This window comes from Sus scrofa, chromosome 5 (genome assembly GCF_054392235.1).
Source record: "Sus scrofa isolate SSC_HxYL_T2T_F1_AM1 chromosome 5, Sscrofa_HxYL_maternal_Yorkshire_Landrace_v2.0, whole genome shotgun sequence".
NCBI lineage: Eukaryota > Metazoa > Chordata > Mammalia > Artiodactyla > Suidae > Sus > Sus scrofa.
This window is the reverse complement of record NC_139387.1, coordinates 9,406,522-9,426,541: the sequence shown is the minus strand read 5'-3', so window position 1 is coordinate 9,426,541 and position 20,020 is coordinate 9,406,522. Positions and strand designations below refer to the sequence as shown.

At 39.7% G+C, this 20,020-nt stretch overlaps 1 protein-coding gene and 1 long non-coding RNA gene across 5 annotated transcripts in view; one reads left to right on the top strand and one right to left on the bottom strand.

Moving 5' to 3' along the window:
- The window catches only part of DMC1 (DNA meiotic recombinase 1), a 112,058-nt gene that overhangs the window by 26,752 nt on the left and 65,286 nt on the right, over window positions 1–20,020 (bottom strand). The window contains exons 1-5 of one of the 3 annotated variants that reach the window (XM_084955291.1): window positions 11,656–11,800; window positions 9,952–10,003; window positions 9,316–9,360; window positions 8,129–8,275; window positions 5,847–5,929 (exon numbers count right to left, since the gene is read on the bottom strand). In XM_084955291.1, the coding sequence (XP_084811417.1) occupies window positions 5,847–5,929; window positions 8,129–8,275; window positions 9,316–9,360; window positions 9,952–10,002 (326 nt within the window). In that variant the 5' untranslated portion in view covers window position 10,003; window positions 11,656–11,800. Of the gene's footprint in view, window positions 1–5,846; window positions 5,930–8,128; window positions 8,276–9,315; window positions 9,361–9,951; window positions 10,004–11,655; window positions 11,801–20,020 lie in introns of those variants that run through there. The other 2 variants (XM_005655492.3, XM_084955290.1) reach the window with 2 other exon arrangements.
- LOC110260646 (uncharacterized) overlaps window positions 1–20,020 on the top strand; it is a 102,967-nt gene that overhangs the window by 42,281 nt on the left and 40,666 nt on the right. The gene's annotated exons all lie outside the window — the stretch shown is intronic.

Sequence of the window (20,020 nt, the reverse complement as noted above, 5' to 3'; positions counted from 1 at the left end):
AGAAAGGAGAATATTTTAATATCAATAATACCATTTCTGCCTATCTATCTTATCTATCTATCTATCTATCTATCTATCTATCTATCTATCATATATCTTTCTATCTAACCAACATGAATAGGAATTCTTGGCTAAACAAATAGCTTCCCACCTGTTCAGAGTATGGGTTATAATGTGTATGGGCAGATGGATCAACAAAACAATTTATGGAATTCCCTGGTGGTGCACTGTGTTAAGGATGTGGCATTGTCACTGCTGTGGCTCAGGTTTGATCCCTGGTATAGGAACTTCCACATAGGAAATGGGCTATGTAGGACTTACGTCCCACTATTCTTTAGAACTGAACTGGAGTTTGAATAAATGGTTTTAATTATTATTGAGTTTTTCATATAGTGCTGTTTCTAAAAGTGAAGTGAATATCCAATTTTTTAATTTTTAAAATTAAAAAAAATTTTCCTTTTTTTTAAAGAAAGTGAAGTATAGTTGATTTACAAAGTTGTGTTAGTTTCAGGTGTACAGCAAAGTGATTCAGTTATGCATATGTATCTATTTTTTTTTCAGATTCTTTTCCCTTATAGGTTATTTTAAAATTTTGAGTATAGTTCTCTGTGCTATACAGTAGGTCCTCCAATTTTTAAAAAATGTATTGAGAAACATGAAAAATAGGTATTAGGAGAATCTAATGATTGTCATCATGATTGGCTTATCTCACATAAACCAAATTCTATGAAGAACATGTCAAATTAGAAAATATTTAAAGATATGACAGGTAAAGCCAGCAGTTAGAAGAATAACTATCAGATTTTGACAGCATGCATTTAATTGGTAACAGTGATTTAGTGCATTTAATACATATTCTTGACATAAAAAGACCTAAAGTTAAGTAATCTCATTCATTCATTAAATGCAACAAATATTAATTATGGTAATTGTGCTAAGATCTGGTAGGAGCACTTTAAAAATATTCGTAACTTGTATTGGCCTGACTTTTGGGGCATGATCACAGATCAGACAAAGCTTTAAGAGATATTGGTAATCTAACAGATTTACATTTACAAAGTTTCAGAGAGCAACTTAAATGTAAATTAAGGCAATGCTGGAAGTCATCCACGAATTTAATGAGGGCTATGGACTTTAATGAGGAAAAGAAAAATCCAGATACTGACCTGCATAAGCTGACTCTAAAGGACATGGTGGATAGCCCACCCCATTTGGATGGCCTGTACTTAGAGATTCTATAAACCTACCAACTAGTAAAGAGAGCTTTACTTGTCCCTCTTTATCTTGAGAAAAATCACCCTGAAAGGCCATAATGTAGCTCAGGAAAATATCAGACAAAATTTTGGTTGCTATGCTGAAAAAGTGACTCCCAAACTTAACTGAAAGGGTTCTTCAAATTATTTGGGATAGCATAACTGTTTCCTTTGTGAAACTCAAGAAAATAGAGAATTTGGCATTTTTTATTATAACAGATTAGCTTCTTTTTTTTTATTATTTTTTTTTGTCTTTTTTTTTTTTTTTTTTTTTTTTTTTTGGTTGTTGTTGTTGTTGTTGTTGTTGCTATTTCTTGGGCCGCTCCCGCGGCATATGGAGGTTCCCAGGCTAGGGGTCAAATCGGAGCTGTAGCCACCGGCCTACGCCAGAGCCACAGCAACGCGGGATCCGAGCCGCGTCTGCAACCTACACCACAGCTCACGGCAACGCCGGATCGTTAACCCACTGAGCAAGGGCAGGGACCGAACCCGCAACCTCATGGTTCCTAGTCGGATTCGTTAACCACTGCGCCACGACGGGAACTCCCAGATTAGCTTCTAATTGATTAAATGATATAGATCCACAGTTTCTAAGTTGATAACTAAGTTCATACACAGTATTTGAACATTTAAGAGTGTTTAAGACTCACTATACTTCTAAGTTTATTTATGAGATTTATAAGACTTTCAGGTAATTGGAAAGAGTTTAATAATTATAGAAAAGTTTTTAAAGGAAATGTGATGTATATTAATTTATAAGTACAATTCAACTTGTTTAAGAGAATTTATCTAACTGTATTAGAAAAGCTCCCTTAAAATTTATGAAATTTATAAATGGACTTGCATCTTAGAAAAAAAATCATTTAAATAAGTCAAATATTAATTTTATTTATTTTCACTAAAATATAGTTGATTTACAATGTTGTGCTAATTTCTGTTCTATAGCAAAGTGATTTAGTTATACACATGTGTACATTCTTTTTATGGTTTTTTGTTTTTTAAGGCTGCACCTGTGCCATATGGCGGTTCCCAGGCCAGGGGTCAAATTGGAGCTGTAGCCACCAGCCAGAGCCACGGCAATGCGGGATCCGAGCCGAGCTGCGTCTGCGACCTACACCACAGCTCACGGCAACGCCAGATCCTTAACCCACCGAACAAGGCCAGGGATCGAACCCGCAACTTCATGGTTCCTAGTCGGATTCCCTTCTGCTGCGCCACAACAGGAACTCCCATGCTTTTTTTCACATTCCTTTCCATTATGGTTTTTCCCAGGAGATCAGATATAGTTCCCTGAGCTAAACAGTAGGACCTCATTGTTTATTGATTCCAAATGTAATAGTTTGTATCTATCGACCCCAAACTCCCAATCCATCCCTCTCCCTCCCTCCTCCTCCTTGACAACCACAAGTCTGTTCTCTATGTCTGTGTGTTTCTGCTTTGTAGATAGGTTCATTTGTGCCATATTTTAGATTCCACATATAAGTGATATCATATGGTATTTGTCTTACTCTAAATACTAATTTTAAAAAACCTAGCTCCTGAGTAATCTTTGGTGTACCTGAAACCCAATATCAAGGACAGCAGAGAACTTATTATGATAGTAATAATTTCTCTAAGCCCAATGGTTCTTAAACCATGATGTGGTAGAGCAACTGGAAAATATCAAGCTGTCATTGGAATCAAGTTATTTTGATCCAATTTGATTTTGATGAATTTGCCTTGAAGTAGGATTTCCCAAAGACTCTTCTTTAGCTGTTATCTGAAAAAAAGGTTCTGTGATTTTAAAAACTTGAGGCAATGGTAGGTTAAAGAGGTGTTTTATTTCACTGCAGAAATTCAGACCCTTTAATAGGCAAGTGTGCCTATTAAATGTGTGAATCTCCAAGAGGAATATATTGTATATTGCACTTCCCCAACTCATTTTACTCACTATTTGTTTATTCATTCAATTAGTCATTCAACGAATATTTATTGAGCACCTAGTTTGTGCTAGAGATTGCTCTCTGTACTTGGAGTAAAATAGTGAACAAAAGAGATAAAAATCCATCACTTTCTGGAGCTTGCATTCCAATGAAAGAACAGATAAACACAAGTTAGTAAAATATGCAGTATGTCAGATATTATTAAATGGTATGGATAAAAATTAGATCCAGAAAAGGTATAAGACGTGCAGAGGATGAAGATGGGGAGTTTTCAAATAAACCTGCAAATAAAGTGATTAGAGAAGGCCTTAGTGAGAAGTGGACATTTTAGCAAAGACTTGAAAATGTGACAGCAGGCCATGTACATAGTGAAGAAAGTGTTCCAGGCAGAGGGAATGCTTAGTGCAAAGGCCCTGAAGGCAGAAATGTGTATCTGACATATTCTAGGAATAGCAAAGAAATTAGTGTGGTTGGTATGTAGTAAACCAGAAGAGGACTAAAAGATGAGCTTAGATTTGAGATTAGAAAGGACTTTGGCTTTTGCTCTGAGTAAGATGGGGCATCATCAGGGTGTTTTGGGCAAAGAAGTATGATCTACCCTATGTTTAAAAAGAATTACTCTGGCTCCTATATGAATTATAAACTCTAAAGGAGGGAGGTTAGTTAGAAGTTATTATTAATAATCCAGAAGAGATGTTAACTGGTGGTTTAGGCCAGTGAAGTAAAAGTGGAAAAGGTGGTGAGAAATAACTGAATTCACATTTTTTTCTCTTTCTCTGTACACATATAGACACAAATAGAAAACAACGCACCATACACACACACACACACACACATATATAAAATAAACTTTCTATTATGGAAAATATCAAATATAAACAAAAGTAGACAAAATAGTATAATAATGATTTTATCATGTACCTATCACTCAGCTTCAACAATTATCAACTATAAACTCAGGGTCAACCTCTTTTCATATAAAACGTCCAATCACTTCCCTCTTTTCATATTACTTTAAGCAGATACCAGGCAACATATTATTTCACCCTAAATACTTCAGTAGGTTTCTCTATAAGACAAAGACTCTCATTTTTAATATAACTGCATTATCATTATCACATCTAAAAAATCAGTAATTCCTTAATATCAACTTCGTAGTAAGCATTCAATTTCATAAGTCTTTTTTTTTTTTTTTTTTTTTTGGCTATAGCATGCGGAAGTTCCCAGGCCACGGACCAGGTCCATGCCACAGCTGTGACCCAAAGCACAGCAGTGACAATGCTGAATCTTTAACACATTGGGGCCACTAGGCAACTCCAAATATGTCTTATTTTTTGATAGCGTGTTTGAATCAGGATCCAAAATAAGATCGATATACTGGGATTAAGTGATATGTCTTTTAAATTTCTTTTCATCTGTTTCTTCTCCCTGATTCCGTTTCTTTCTTTTTTCATCCCTTAAAATTTATTTGTTGAAGAAACTTAGTGGCTTGTTTTGAGTAAATATATTTGAAAGTAAAGCAGACAGGATTTGTCATTGAATTAGAATTGCAGTGTGAGAGGGGAAAAAAAGGTGCCAAGGACGACATTACGGTTTCATGTATGAGAATCAAGGAAAGAATTCCAAGCTGAGGGAGAGTTTAGGAGGAGCAGATTTGGGGCAAAGATCAGAAGTTTGGTTTTGGACCTGTGAGGTCTGAGCTGCCTAGCAGATACTTAACTTGAGGCATATTTGACGATGACATCTTTTTTTCTTGGAGTTTTTTTGTGAGGTCAAGGTTTTGAAGAAAATACTTTGAGGAAATATTGCTTTTGTTCAAATTGTTCTTGCCACTGCTCTAACTTATGAAATAGTAATTCTGCCCACAAAGATAGAGGGAAAAAAACATTCTAGTCAACTTGCATTGGGAAGATGATGACTATGTCTCAGAAATCAGAAGACAGTAAGTAAAAAGGGAAGTTAAAACTGCTGATGCTGGGAGTTCCCTTGTGGTTCAATAGGTTAAGGATCCAACATTGTTACTGCAGTGGCTCAGGTCACTGTGGCGTGGGTTTAATCCCTGGCCCAGAAACTTTCACATGCCATGGGCATGGCCAAAACCAAAAACAAATGACAACAACAAAAAACCCCTGTTGATGCTGAAGAGCAAAAACAAGACTGGTTATTTCTTCTAAAATATTCAGTCTAGCAACTGATTTTTTTTTTCCCCTTTGGCCAAGCCTGCAGCATGCTGGATTTCCTGGACTAGAGATTGATCCTGCCACAGCAGCAGCAACCTGAGCCACAGCAGTGGCAAGGCCACCAAGAAACTCCTTAACAACTAATTTTTAAGTAAAACCAAAAGTAAGATGGAATTTCCTTCATCAATGGAGAAGAAAAAGGAAATGAAAAGTTAAACTGATTTTTAAGTGGTTTATAGATTAATATAGGCTGATTCAGAAACTTCTTATATTTTGGGTCTGAATTTCCTATAGGAAATTTAATCCTATTTTTGCAAGCAGTCTGAAATTTATTTGCTTCAGTTGCCTTTTGAGGAAAGAAATAAAAACTACTGCAAAAGAAGAAGCTATTTCTACTACTTACAGTCAAAATAACAACCTGGATAAAGGAAAAGAAATATAGTATTCCAAAGATTGTGCTTAGTGGATATAAAAAAATGCGAGATACACACTCAAATTCTTGGCTCCCAGTGGTGATGTGAAAAACCATCTTCCTCTTCTCACTATACTCAAATGCAGTCAAGAATCCTGGTTCCTACAGAGAGACAAAAGGAAAGGTTCAAAAAGGGTATAAGATGATGGTTTTCATTTCAAATGCTGCCAAAAACTATATACTCGATTATCAGGATAATCATTTGATATATAAGCTTCAGTTCATTTGTCTTTGATGGTGGCACAAGATCATAATTAAGAATATTGGCTCTTGGAGTTCCCGTTGTGGCACAGTGGTTAACAAATCCGACTGGGAACCATGAGGTTGCAGGTTCAGTCCCTGGCCTTGCTCAGTGGGTTAAGGATCTGGCGTTGCCGTGAGCTGTGGTGTAGGTCACAGATGCAGCTCAGATCCTGAGTTGCTGTGGTTCTGGTGTAGGCTGGTGGCTACAGCTCTGATTAGACCCCTAGCCTGGGAACCTCCATATGCCGCAGATGCGGCCCTAGAAAAGGCAAAAAGACAAAAAATAAAATAAAATAAAATAATAAAGAACATTGGCTCTTGAGTCATCCTACCAAGTTCAAGATATGTCTTTAATATGTATTTCTGTGATGTGTGGTAAACTACTTAGTTTTGCTGTACTTCAGCTTCCTCTTTCTGAGTCAAATAGGATAATAATAGTGTCTCTCATGGGGGAGCTATAAAGATTAAAATACATATATTTATGGCATAAAGCAGAATGATATTTTACTAAGCAACTGTTGATTTCATTCAATAGCCTCATTTCCCCTCAGCTCTAGAAGTTGCAAGAAGCACAGAAATTCCAGGTTTCATTATTCATGATTCAGTGTTTTCCACATTAGCTACACTACATAGTTGTTGAATTAATGAGCTACAACTGATGCAGCGTTACAACTAGTGAAAACAGGCCCTGATGCAGTCTAATGTATTCCCCTTCTTGTTTTATAGTCTGACAGTGGTTCTCAAACTTCAGAGACGTGAGGGGGAAAAAAGCCCATGCCAATCCTACTTCAACGAGCTTGAGCCTCTCACGCCTAGTAACACCTAGTAACAGAGTAACACACCTAGTAACAGAGGTGTGTTACAAACTACTCCAGATGATTCTAATACATACCACTACTGTGAAATTAACTTTCTCTCCACCCCCTTTGTCTCAATCTCTTTTTCTTTCCTTAAGAATAAACAGCTTTATTTAATGGATAAGACTCCGGGTTCAGTAGTGGGTGCATGAGAAGGAGAGAGGTAATAGAATTATTTTCCAAAGCAAAGAAGAATGAATGCCTAGGAGTTATAAAGTAGCAGATTCCCAAACCCTGGGTACTATTCTAGGGCTTTCTCAGACACCCTGGCAGTTATGGAACTGGCTTGTGTGTATACTTCTGGAGAATACTCAGAAGGTTGAGCAACTGAGATGTGTTCAGAGGAGTTCAGTTGGGTCCTCTCCAAATTCAGGACCACTTGGACACTTGCATAACTCTCAAGCCTTTACTGCCTCTGAGGAAGGAAACCAGATGGCTTTGGTGAAAAGAGCTTCTAGGACTTGCTGAGAACAAGACCCCCAACATACACAGAGAAATGGAGAGACCGGCTCTTCTGCAAAGAGGCAGACTTGGTGACTGCCTTTCTGCACATTATTATTTCCAGAGTTGGTGCCTCCAGTGGCCTCCAAAAGCTCTAGACAAAAGCTTGGGTCAAAGGCATGTGTTTTTGCTTGGAGCCTCTCAGATGCATAGACCTCTCATAGTCTGCAGACCCATCTACAAGGCATCGGTTTCACTTAGTTTTAAGCCCCGGTGTCTCAGGGGGCACACTCTTGGTCATATCCATCTCAACTGCACACTTGTAGACCCAACCATGTCGGTCTTTTTCGAATGCAATGCTCTCGTATCAGATGCCTTTACCAGGAGAGAGCAACTTCTTTGGTGCTGAGTACTTCGCAACAGTCAAAGATATAATGTTTAAGGAGAGAAGACAATAATAAGGAGGAGGAAGGAAAAAATATGAAAAGAAGGAAAGGCAGAGAAACAGAAAGGGGGAAAAAGGTAACATAAAAAGAGTCCAAAAGTTTTGGTTTATAGTTTTCCGGGTCTTTTAACCCCTGTCTCACTCTTTCGGAAATTAATTGCTTTGAAACTGAAGTGATGAAAAGTTCACATGGAGCATATAATATATTGTAATCTATGGGAACTCAGAATAGTTTCTAGTGTACATAATGAAGAAGGCTACAGAAACTCACTGGGCCCTTCTAAGCTAAAACAACAAAGAATGTGTTTTGCTTACAATAAGCTTGTTGGCTGCCTCTTTAATCTTGTCCACTTTTGCTTCTGAGAGCCCTTTGACATTGCATAGGGCTCTTCTTGTTGTCATTTGTATCCCTTTGATGGTACAGATGCCTACTGACTTCAGTTTCTTAATGTCAGCCACGTTCTGTAAGTAAAAGAATGGGTGCAGCAGATTAAGAAAATGCCAGCCTGCAAGGCTTTCATACTATGTCATGTGTTTCTGTGTCCATCTATTTCCATCACAATGCCAATTTTATACAAGCAGCCAGGTGGAACCCACCCACCATGTAGCCAAATGTTCTGGAAATATCTGAGTAGAACATACCCAGCATGCTGCCAAATGTTCTGGCTGTGCCCTGATTTCCCAAGAATGTTAGTGAGACCATGGCAATGCAACAAAGAATTCAAAAGAAAAGTCTGTTGGTAGAAAAGCCAACAAATTTATCACACGTCCACCCCCTCAGTTCAGCTCTTTCCTTCTACAGAACTTCATTACCAGCATGTTCTTTTAAAAATGTTTAAGATTTTTTTTCTTTACCCTTGGAGAATGCAAATGACTACATAACCAAAAGACCAGGATTTTCTCTTGCTCCAATTTTCTAAATCCAACTGAAAGAGATTAAATGTGAGGGCTTTAAAAGGTAACATCAGAGGAGTTCCCCCGTGGTGCACTGGGTTAAGGACCTGGCCTTGTCACTTCAGCAGCTTGGGTCAATGCTGTGTGATGGATTTGATGCCTGCCCTAGGAACTCCCACATGCTGAGGGTGTGGTCAAAAAAAGGTAACATCCGAGAAGTTTTTCTGTCAACTGATTGCTACTGAAATTCATCAAGTTTTTTACTTAAAGTCTGAATTTCTTTTATCTAATCACATGACAGAAGGTGAATTTTTTGTTGATGGAAACAGTTGATAGCTCTGAACACCTCCAAGTGGACCACTAGTTCTCAACGGGGGACAATTTTGTTCCCTGGGGACATGACAATGTTTGGAGAATTTTTGGGTTGTCACAACTATGAGGCTGCTACTAGCATATCATGAGTGGTTAGGAGCCAGAGTGCTAAACACCCTACAATGCACAAGGCAGCCCCCCCACAACAAAGAACTGTCAAGTCCCAAATGCCAATAGAGTCAAGGCTGAGAAACCCTAAAATGGACAATTTCACACAGCACTGAAGAAATACTTACAATCCCATGTTTTTGTAACAGGTCGATGTCTTGAAACAAAGATTCCTAACGAAGATGGAACAGGGAAAAAAAAAAAGTTTTTATTCTTCATATTCAACCGTTTCACAAATATTTTTAAGAGTTAATTCAGAATTATGAGTCACTCCAAGATGCTTCAAATTCCACTTCTCTAGACAGACTGAGGTAGGCTCAATAATGATTTTTCAAACACATTGTTGCATACATAGAAGTGCTAACACTGAAAGCACTGGGAAGCTCAATACTTTTATTATGCCCTCTCCAAATTTTTAAGACCTTAACCCAAAAGAGTGGAACAACATTTAATCTATTTTAAAATATGTTTTCTCAGTCTTCCCCACCAGACCTTGAACTCCTTCTACTCCTCACTACCAGTTTGCATAGGAACCAGTATGGCCATACCAATTGCTAAATTATTAAAATACTTTCACACCAGCTGCTAAGTAGCTAATCTTAGCACCCCTTGCCAAACAAGTTGTTACATATTTGTAATATTGCCTCTCTCCAGAACTATGTTTTATTGCTAATCTGTTTCTAAAAATAGTAGTTAACAGAGAAGGAACTTCATTTTTGTAGAATGACTAAATGTCTACATGTCTTTCAACATTCTAGCCATACTTCTTCATCTTGGAATCCTGGTTCTTCCAGCACAACTTGATCCTCCTTCATACTGAAAGGAGAACAGCAAAAAAATAATCAATTTTGGGAAAATAAAAAAATATTAAGAAGTAGTCATAGTACAAAACCCTTTGCCCATAGACTTTCTTGATTTCAATTCAGTTATTAAGGACCAGAAGGACAAATAGAAAAACATTTAGTTTGAAATGACTGGCTAGCCTATATCCTTTCTGCTAGGCATCTGGTATTATTTCTTTTAATGGGTGTGCATATGTGAGGGTGGAGGGACATTGTTTCTCTCCTCTTTCCTCAAAATTGGCCACTTTGTATCATCTTTTGATTTCCCACAGCACAATTATAACTGATAATATCTCTTTGTTGTCTTGGAATGTTATTGGCAGTAGAAATATTAGAATTTAGAATATTAGAACTCCGTATTTTTATTCTTTCATGTTCATGTTAACAACACTCTAAGAACTTTAGCCTGGATCTCCTGTTGTGGCTCGGTGGGTGAAAAAACCAACTAGTAGCCATAAGGATTTGGGTTCGATCCCCGGCCTTGCCCAGTGGGTTAAAGATCCAATGTTGCTACGAGGTAGGTCTCAGACATGGCTAGGATCTGGCATTGCTGTGGTTGTGGCATAGGCTGGCAGCTGTAGCTCCAATTTGACCTTTAGCCTGGGCACTTATCTATGCCACAGGTTTGGCCCTAAAAAGAAAACAAACAAACAAACAAAAAAAAAACCTTTGGCCTTAAGTCAGTCTTCCTATATCTTCCCCGGCACCTAGAACTTAGTCTCTCTTCAACAGATAGATATTTTTTCATCTCTTCCTGCTTGAGAATTATGAATGAGCTCTCTTGCAACATGTGTATTTTTCTTTCATAAAACAATGGATGTATTTTGTTCTATAGTATTTACTACTTTCATGATTTTTGTAAAGATTTAAATTATGGTGAATACTCAGTATCATAATATGATAAAATATTAGGGCCAATAAGCAGATGAACAATCTTTGAGTTAACACTGGAGCAGCGGTTTTAAGATCTCAGGAATCTAAAAAGCATGATCCTGTTTATTAGAAAACGTAGTCCAAGTAATCACTTTTCTTGGTCTATTCCATTTTCTCACAAAACGCGGAAGTCAGGGGTTGGGGCCCAGCAGAAGGGGAACAAATTACTAAGGTTGAGGTATGGTCGTTACCACCTAGTACCTCTGAACAGCAAAGTATTCGAGGCAAAAGAGGAGACGGTGTAAATGGAATTTTCTGGAATACGGCCCCTCACTCAGATTGCTTATATATATGTATATATATGATTGCCCCCAAATTCCACATTGACTGTCCTTTCTTTAGCCTTGAAAAAGCTGCTCTTCATCTTTCTCAAATAGCAATGGACGTTGAGAGCAGTTGGATCTAGAGTAGGGCTCCCAGTCGCCTCGGCTTCGGGCGTGGAAGCGCGGTCCAGGTCGCCTCCCCTGCCGCCACCCGTTTTTCCAACACCTAACTCCCTCATAAGGAGTCTGAGGAGGCCCCTCCCCAACTTAGGTCCTACTTGGTTTAAAATAAGGATGCTGGTAATCACTCAAGGGCACTGAGATATACCCCCAGGGGTGGGGGCGGGACGCACAAAGTGGAGCCTCCAACCACCACCAAGCATGACTAAAGACGGGACCCCCTGAGTTTCCCCTCAGATTCTTCACCCACCTTCCCCTTTTGCCACAAACCCGACTCGTACCCACAATCTCCCTTTTCAAGGTGAATGAATCCCTTCCGCCCCCCTCCCGGGCCTTCCAGTCCTCAGGGATTCTGACTCCGAAGCAGAACGCGGCGCCTCGCAGCCCCGTTGACCAAGAGGTTCGGTGCCCAACGACTAGTTTGGGCGCGCGCCTGGCGTGGGCGGGGCCAGGACGGAGGGGCGGGGATATGGGCGGGGCAGAGGACGGGGGGCGGGGCGGCAGGAGCGTCCGGGGGAGGCGAAGGTACTGGGAGCGGCGAACGGACTCTCCGGGGCGTGTCGCGCGCTGGGATGAGGAAGGGGGCGCTGAGGGGGAGAGTGTGTGCTGAGGAGAGGGGCTTTGGTGGGAAGGGAGGCTGGGGCGTCTCCAGAGCGGAGGGAGATGCTGAGGTCAAGAGAGGACTCTGAGGTGGGGGCACCCAGGACATGGGTCAAAATTGGGGGCTCCTGAGGTGGACGCTGAGGTGAAGACAGGATCCTCTGAGAAAGGAGGCCCTTGGGTGGCGCGTGTTCTGAGATGAAGAGAGGCCGCTGGAAAGGGGGCAAGAGGTGGACGACCGTGAGGCGGGGGAGGGGTGCTGAGGGGAGGTGGCTGATGTGGTGACTCATGACGTGCAGAATGCTTACCTTAATCCAGATCCTCCGTTAGGAGCCGAATATGGGGGTCTTTTCCCCCTGCTTAAGGCTTTTCTTTTCATTCCAAGTTTTTCATGTCTGCCTTCATAGTTTGTTCCTAATATCTCAGCGTTCCTAATTTCTCTCCCTTCTCCGTGACTCTCTTACCGTTTGCCATTCTCTAGTCTGTGAGTGAGACACCCAAAGCCCATTCAGGACGGAGAGTAATTTTTCTTCCTTTTAACTTGAAATTTTAAATAGACAACAGAAGCCAAACATATTTTGGTCCAGCTTTTAAATAGAAATTTTAGGCCAGCCTTCATGCCAGCAGAGCCGTCTCTGGCAGCATCAACCCTCCTCCCCTTAAATGGAGACTGACTGTTGAAGAGAGTCATGAAACATTTGAAAGAGCATCTGTTGAGGTGGAGGCTGTGATGTATCTTGGATGACTATCTGTGCAAACAGTTCTTTGGGTTCAAGACCTAGTACAGGGTGACCCTTTTCATTCAGTGTCTGAATCATATTTTGCTGGAATAAATAGCCAAAAATTCCCACAATAGCAGTTGGCATTTTGTAGGACATTTCCTCTGCCCCCCACGTGGATTGTTTAAAGACCCAACAAATAACTGCCATAGTTCTTCAAAATCTGTTATTTTCCAGAAACACAGCCTGGTCTTGCTTAAATAGAAATTAATGTCAATTTTTGAGATGAACTGTATAGTCGATGGTAGGCTTTCACTTTGGGCCTCACCTAAAATAATTATAGTAACTTCTGAGCAACTTGTTAGATGGAGACATCAACTGTACGGAAGAGCTGCAAAGAGCACAACAAGATGATTTAGGGAAATATAACATATGTAGTTTGGTGTAGTGACAGCTGGGAGAGAGAAATGTTCATAATATTTGAAGGTTGTGTGCAGTACACTTAAAGAAACTGAAATGAGCTTGGTAATGACAAACTCATGAAGTAAGGATAAAAATCTTGTTTGGAGATGGTATTGATAGTTATATACAACTTAAAAATATTTTAAAACAAACCCCCAAACTCCAGAGTAGTTAAAAATAAGTACACTTGAAGACCTTTTCACTCAAACCGGGACCAAAAAAAAAAAAAAAAAAAAAAAAGACAAAGATGGCATTTCAAATCAATGAAGAGATGAATTCAGTGAATAGTGTTGGAACAAACTAGGTAGTCATCTGAAAGAAAAAGAAAATCGGAACCATACTTCACACCTAATACCAAAATAAATTTCAGATGGATCAAGAAATTAAACCTGAACAATAAAATAACAAAAGTGCTAGGAGAAAACATGACATAAATGCTTACCATCTCAGTAAATGATATCTTTTTAAGTAGGACACAAAACTCGGAAGTCATAAAAATTTTGTAAGAGTGACTATATTAGATGAAAATCCTGCATTGCAAAATGCCACTTTCCTATCCTAGATATAATGCATGGCAAGCCAGAGCTTTTGTGTCAGCTAGTACCAATAAGTAATTATGTCAATTAGCTTTCCTGATTTCTCAAAACCTTCAGTGAGTCCACAAGATCTCTATGAAATTTGAAAATTTGGTGTCATTTTAATGATATTCTAAGTTAATTGAAAAACAGGTGGTGGAATTATAGCAACAGGAATTTTAAATCATTACACTTTACTGCCCCTCTGTGGACAACCATCTTAAAATCAAATAGAGGCATATAATTCCACTGTACAGTTGAGTTTCTTCAAACTGGTGCCTGTGGATGTGTATTCTTGGTTTCAAGAGCTCAAATTTAAGAAATGCTTTAGTAGAGAACTAAAGAATGAAGGGTGGGAATTCCTGTTGTGGCTCAGCAGGTTAAGAGCACAACTAGTATCCATGAGGATTCAGGTTCAATCCCTGGCCTTGCTCAGTGGGATAAGGATCCAGCATTGCTGCGAGCTGTGGTGTAGGTGGTAGATGCTGCTTGGTCTGGCATTTCTCTGATCTGGCGTTGCCATTGCTGTAGCGTAGGCTGGTGGCTATGGCTCCAATTAGACCCCTAGCCTGGGAACTTCCATCTGCAGCCTTAAAAAGACAAAAAAAAAAAAAAAATTAGGGGTCATACAAATAGAGAATTTCACTGAGTCTATCTCCCCTTAAATATATTTAATTTGTTCAAAAAAGTTTATTGAGAGAGTTCCCTGGTGGCTCAGTGGGCTAAGGGTTCTGGCATTGTCACTGCTATGGCTTGAGTCACTGCTGTGGCACAGGTTTGGTTCCTGGCCCGGGAATGTCCACATGCCTCGGGTGCGGCCAAGAAAAATGTTTATTGAATCCCTACTATTCGTTAGATATTGTACTAGGCGTTGGGTGCCGGGGATTCAACAATAAACAAAACACAAACCCTAGTGAGGGCTATAGATAAGTATATAGGCAATTACAGTAGCATATATACATATATGTACATACATGCATACATATCAGTTATCTGAGGCTTTCTCCTTTATTTTATTTTATTTTATTGCTTTTTAGGGCCACGCCTGTGGCATGTGGAAGTTCCCAGGCTAGGGATTGAATGGAGCTGTAGCTACTCACCTACGCCACAGCCACAGCAACACAGCATCTGGGTTGCATCTGCAACCTACACCACAGCTCACAGCAATTCCAGGTCCTTAATCCACTGAGCAAGGCCAGGGATCAAACCCACATCCTCATGGATGCTAGTCAGGTTTGTTACCACTGAGCCACGACAGGAACTCCAGGCTTTCTTCTTTATTTAGATTTATTTCTAAATTTGAAAATCTTCAAACTTTGTCATATAGCTCCCCAGAGTGGCATGCTGGTGACCATTTATTTAACCAACATTTATGAAACACTGCTCCGACCCAGCTTTTGGCTGCATGTGGAGATAAAAACAGGTCTCTGCTCTTAAGAAAGGATGGGTCTAGCAGGGAAGATAGATACAGAAAATAAATAATTATACACAAGTTGAGATACGAGGGATTATACATGCATTAGGGAACCAGGTAGCTCCTCTCCCTGGGGGATCCTCACAGAGGTGGTGACCCTTAATGTGGGGCTGAATGGATAAGTGAGGATTCACAGCTGGGCAGGATAGGAAAGGCAGAGGGAACACAGGCTTATTTAAGGAGCTATGAGTGGTTCTGCTGGAGTGAAGGTACTAGGGAGAAAGGAACTCTCAAAAATCAAAGGTAATATTTGATAATAGCTAACGTGTCACTTAATTGTTTTCTACAGATTAATGCATCCACTCCACACAAAGGTATCATGAGGTAGAAACTATTATTACCTTTATTTATAGATGACAGAACTGAGGCACCACAAGTTTAAGTAACTTGCCCAAGTTCACAGTCTGGCTCCTGAGTCCAAGCTCTCAGCCAAAATGCTTAACCAGTTCATGGCAGAACTTGTGTGTTCATATGTGATTTTGTTTTCCATTTATAGAAGTATGGTATAAACACATGTAGGAGTGGCAACTAAGCCAGACTTATAGTACAGGTCAGCCACTTACTATGTGGTCTTGGGGAAAATTATTAAAATTCCTTTGTGCTTCAGTTTCCTTACTTGAGAACCAAGAATAGTATCAATATATACTGTTAGTATTAGCATTGAGTTGTTGTGAAAATTAAATAGTTTAATACACTTGAAGTATTTGGGCTGCTGTGTGGAAAATTGGATTGGATGGGGGGAAGAAAGCGGGAAAGGAGAATATCTAGGAAAATGTTGTAAAAGTTTGAGCCAGGGGAATGGTGGTTTAAATTAAGAAAGTTCTCAATTTGTAAATGGGGAAAATTATACTTCATTCTTAAGGTTATAAGAGAAGAAAAAAGAATGTGTAAAAAATACACTTTAAAGGATATAGTCTGCAGTAATGCCTTTAAAGTTTTTAAGTAAAATGTTGTAATATCCCCATCACCCAACTAACAACTTTCAACACGGCCAGTCTTGTTTCACTTTTACCTCCATCGGCTTCCTCCCTTTCATATTATTCTGAAGCTGCTTCTACATGTCATATAATTTCATTGGTAAATATTTCAGTATGTATTTCTAAATGATAACTCTTTTTAAAAAACATAACCATAATACCATTATCATACCCCCCAAATAATAATTTTTAATATCAAATATCCAGGCAGCATTCAAATATCCAATTGTTTCATAAACACCATATATTTATAGTTCCTGGGCCTGGGATAAAATTCACACCACAGCAGTAACCAAAGCCATAGCAGTGACAACACCATTGTGTCACTTCTAGGCCACCAGGGAACTCCAAATGTCAAATATTTTTAAATGTTTGTATCAACTGGGCTCCAAAAAAATGTCTGCATGTTACAATTTATTGATGCTGTTTAGGTTTCTCCTAATCTATAGATTTCCTTCTCTTTTTTCCTTGCAGTTTATTTGCCAAAAGAGAAAAAGCAGAATCATTTGCTCTGGAGTTTTCCATAGCTTAGATTTTGCCGATTGCATTGGTATTAACATGCTCCTCTGTCCTCTGTATTTCCTATTATGACAGGTGGAACTAGAGACTAGATCACACCTAGATTTGATTACTTAGTAAAGACTATTTCATAGGAGGTGTTGGGGTCTACAATCAAGAGGCATTTAATGGCTTTTTATCTTTTGGGAATGTTAACAGCAACCTAGATTCATTAATTTATTAAGGTTCTCAAAATGGTGATATTTTAATCAGGTGGAATATTGCTAAAAGAGAAGCTTCCCTTCATCTACTCTTTGGTTACTTGCTGATATAGTTCATGTGGGAATGGCATAATAAATGCTGATTTGTTTCCTTTATTTGTTAGTTTTCAAAATAATGAATTGTTTCCCTAGTATCCTCCAGTGGTGACCAGTTAATTTTTTAAAACTAATCATATGAATGTATACGTGAAAATATGTTTGATGTGCTTCAATCCAAGGCAATTATTATTATGATGTGTTGTTGTTGTTGTTTTAGTCTTTTTGTCTTTTAGGGCTGTACTGGAGGCATCTGGAGTTTCCCAGGTTAGGGGTCCAATCAGAACTGTAGCCACCGGCCTACACCACAGCCACAGCAACTCGGGATCTGCGCCGAGTCTGCGACCTACACCACAGCGCACGGCAACGCCAGATCCTTAACCCACCAAGTAGGGCCAAGGATGGAACCCATATCCTCATGGATCCTAGTCGGGTTCGATAATCGCTAAGCCACGATGGGAACTCCATTATTTTGTGCTTTTATTGTCCCATCTTCAGCCATTGGGATTCTAAGTTGGCTTTTAAGTCTTTCTGATGGAATTTTCATCTTTGGTAGCTTCCTTGATGTCTAGTATGACAAGATGTTCTGTGTTCATTTCATGATTTTCCTGCCCTAGACCTGGAACCAGGCACTTCAATGATCCCTGTATCCTTTTAGTGAAAATAGTATTTCAAAACTACCGACTGGGTCATGGCTACTGAGTCAGTCTTTATTTTTATTTTTTGCTATTTTAGGGCTGCACTCACAGCATATTGTGGTTCCCAGACTAGGGGCCAAATCAAAACTGTAGCCACTGGCCTACACCACAGCCATAGCAACGTGGGATCCAAGCTGTATCTGTGACCTACATGACAGCTCACGGCAATGCCAGATCCTTAACCCACTGAGCAAGGCCAGGGATTGAACCCGCATCCTCATGGATCCTAATCGGGTTCGTTAACTGTTGAGCCACCAGGGAACTCCCAGTCTTTTTTTTTTTTTTTTTTTTTTAGGTCATTTCAATGGACAGCGTTAGTAGTTCGTGGTTGTTTTTTTTTTTAAAAATCGCTTTATGGAGGTATAAATGACATACAAGAAAGTGAACATATTTAAAGTCTGTATATGGTATGTGAACCTGTGACTCCTTCACCACAATGAAGACAGTGAACATATCCATTATCCCAAAGCTTCCTTGGGCGTCTTTTGTAATCCCTTCAATCCTCTCCTCCCCTCTAATATTTAGCCACTCCTACCCTCATTCCTCAGGCAACTATTTGTTTGGTTTTATTTTGTTATTTTTTTTTCTTCTTTCTTTTTTTTTTTTTTTAAGGGTCATATCCATGGGATATGGAGGTTCCCAGGCTAGGAGTCAAATCAGAGCTGCAGCTGCCAGCCTACACCACAGCCACAGCAATGCCAGATCCGAGCTGTATCTGTGACCTACACCACAGCTCATGGGAACACCAGATCCTTAAGCCACTGATCGAGGCCAGGGTTCGAACCTCCATCCTCATGGATAATAGTCAGATTCGTTTCCACTGAGCCACAACGGGAACCCACCCATTTGTTTGTTTTTAAAGATAAAATATATTCTCGTTTCATAATCAATTCAAAATCAAGACTCTAGGATTTTAACCTCATTTCTTCTAGTTTAACATCTGAGTTTCCTTACTTCCATGCTGAGAATACTGGTTCTCAGTGACAGTAGGAATGACAGAATTGGAGTATCACACAATTACTCATTTGCTTTATCCCACAATACAGTAAATGCTTCTTAAATGTTAGTTCCCTTGGATGCTCTACTCTCCCCCCATTATAAAGGGCAAAGAATTTTTCACCATAGTTTTCCTTTATAATATTTACAAAGAGCAGAGACAGGGCTTTTCTTTTTCTTTCTTTCTTTTCTTTTCTTTCTTTTTTTTTTTTTTTTTTTTTTTTTTTTTTTGTCTTTTTAGGGCAGCACCTGAGGCACATGGAGGTTTCCAGTCTATGGGTCGAATTGGAGCCAGATCTGAGCCACGTCTGCAACCAACACCACAGCTCATGGCAACGACGGATCCTTAACCCACTGAGCAAAGCCAGGGGTCGAGCCTGCATCCTCACAGATACTAGTCAGATTTGTTTCTGCTGAGCTATGATAGGAACTCTGAGAGACAGGTCTTTTCATCTTGAACTTCCTGAGAGGCCTAGGGTTATGAGTCCTCAATAATTTTTGGGAGGAATCTGTGCAGGGATGATTTTGGACCTGAGCTGTGTAAAGGATTATCCTGAAAGACATGTTCTGGTTTCCATGTTCAATATGTCCTGGCTTTACCTTTTAACAGCAATAACAACAACAACAACAACAACAACATAATAATAATAGTAGCTGGTAGCATGCCATGCCAGGAACTTTGCATAAATTATTTCATTTAACCATCACAACAATACTACCCTCCTAGGCAAGCATTCCCTTTCTGCATTCAAGAAAGCAAATTCAGGGGAGTTCCCGTCATGGCTCAGCAGTAACGAATCTCACTAGTATCCATGAAGATATGGGTTTGATCCCTGGCCCTGCTCAGTGGGTTAAGTAGCCCACGCTGCAGTGAGCTATTGTGTGGGTCATAGATGTGGCTCAGATCCTGAGTTGCCGTGGCTGTGGCATAGGCTGGCAACTGCAGCTCTTATTTGACCCCTAGCCTGGAAACTTCTATGCCGCAGAGGCAACCCTTTAAAAAAAAAAAAAAGAGGGGCACCTAGAATTACACTCATCTTCAAGTGAAAGTATTTATCTGTGGGAGACACCATAGGTCCCCAAAATGCATATAATTGCTTTTTAGTTCAAGCAAACAGCCATTTGCTTGATTCCTTCCCTCTTGTCTAGGCTGGGTGTACTGACTGTTCTAACACAGACTAGGTTACTCTCTTGTGCCCTGAGGCCAAATGATAAAGGCCAAGCCCTTCAGCTCAGCTGCAGGTCCTTCCACACACTGGCGCCTGTATCCTGGAGCCTCTCTTCTGAGTGAAGACTCAC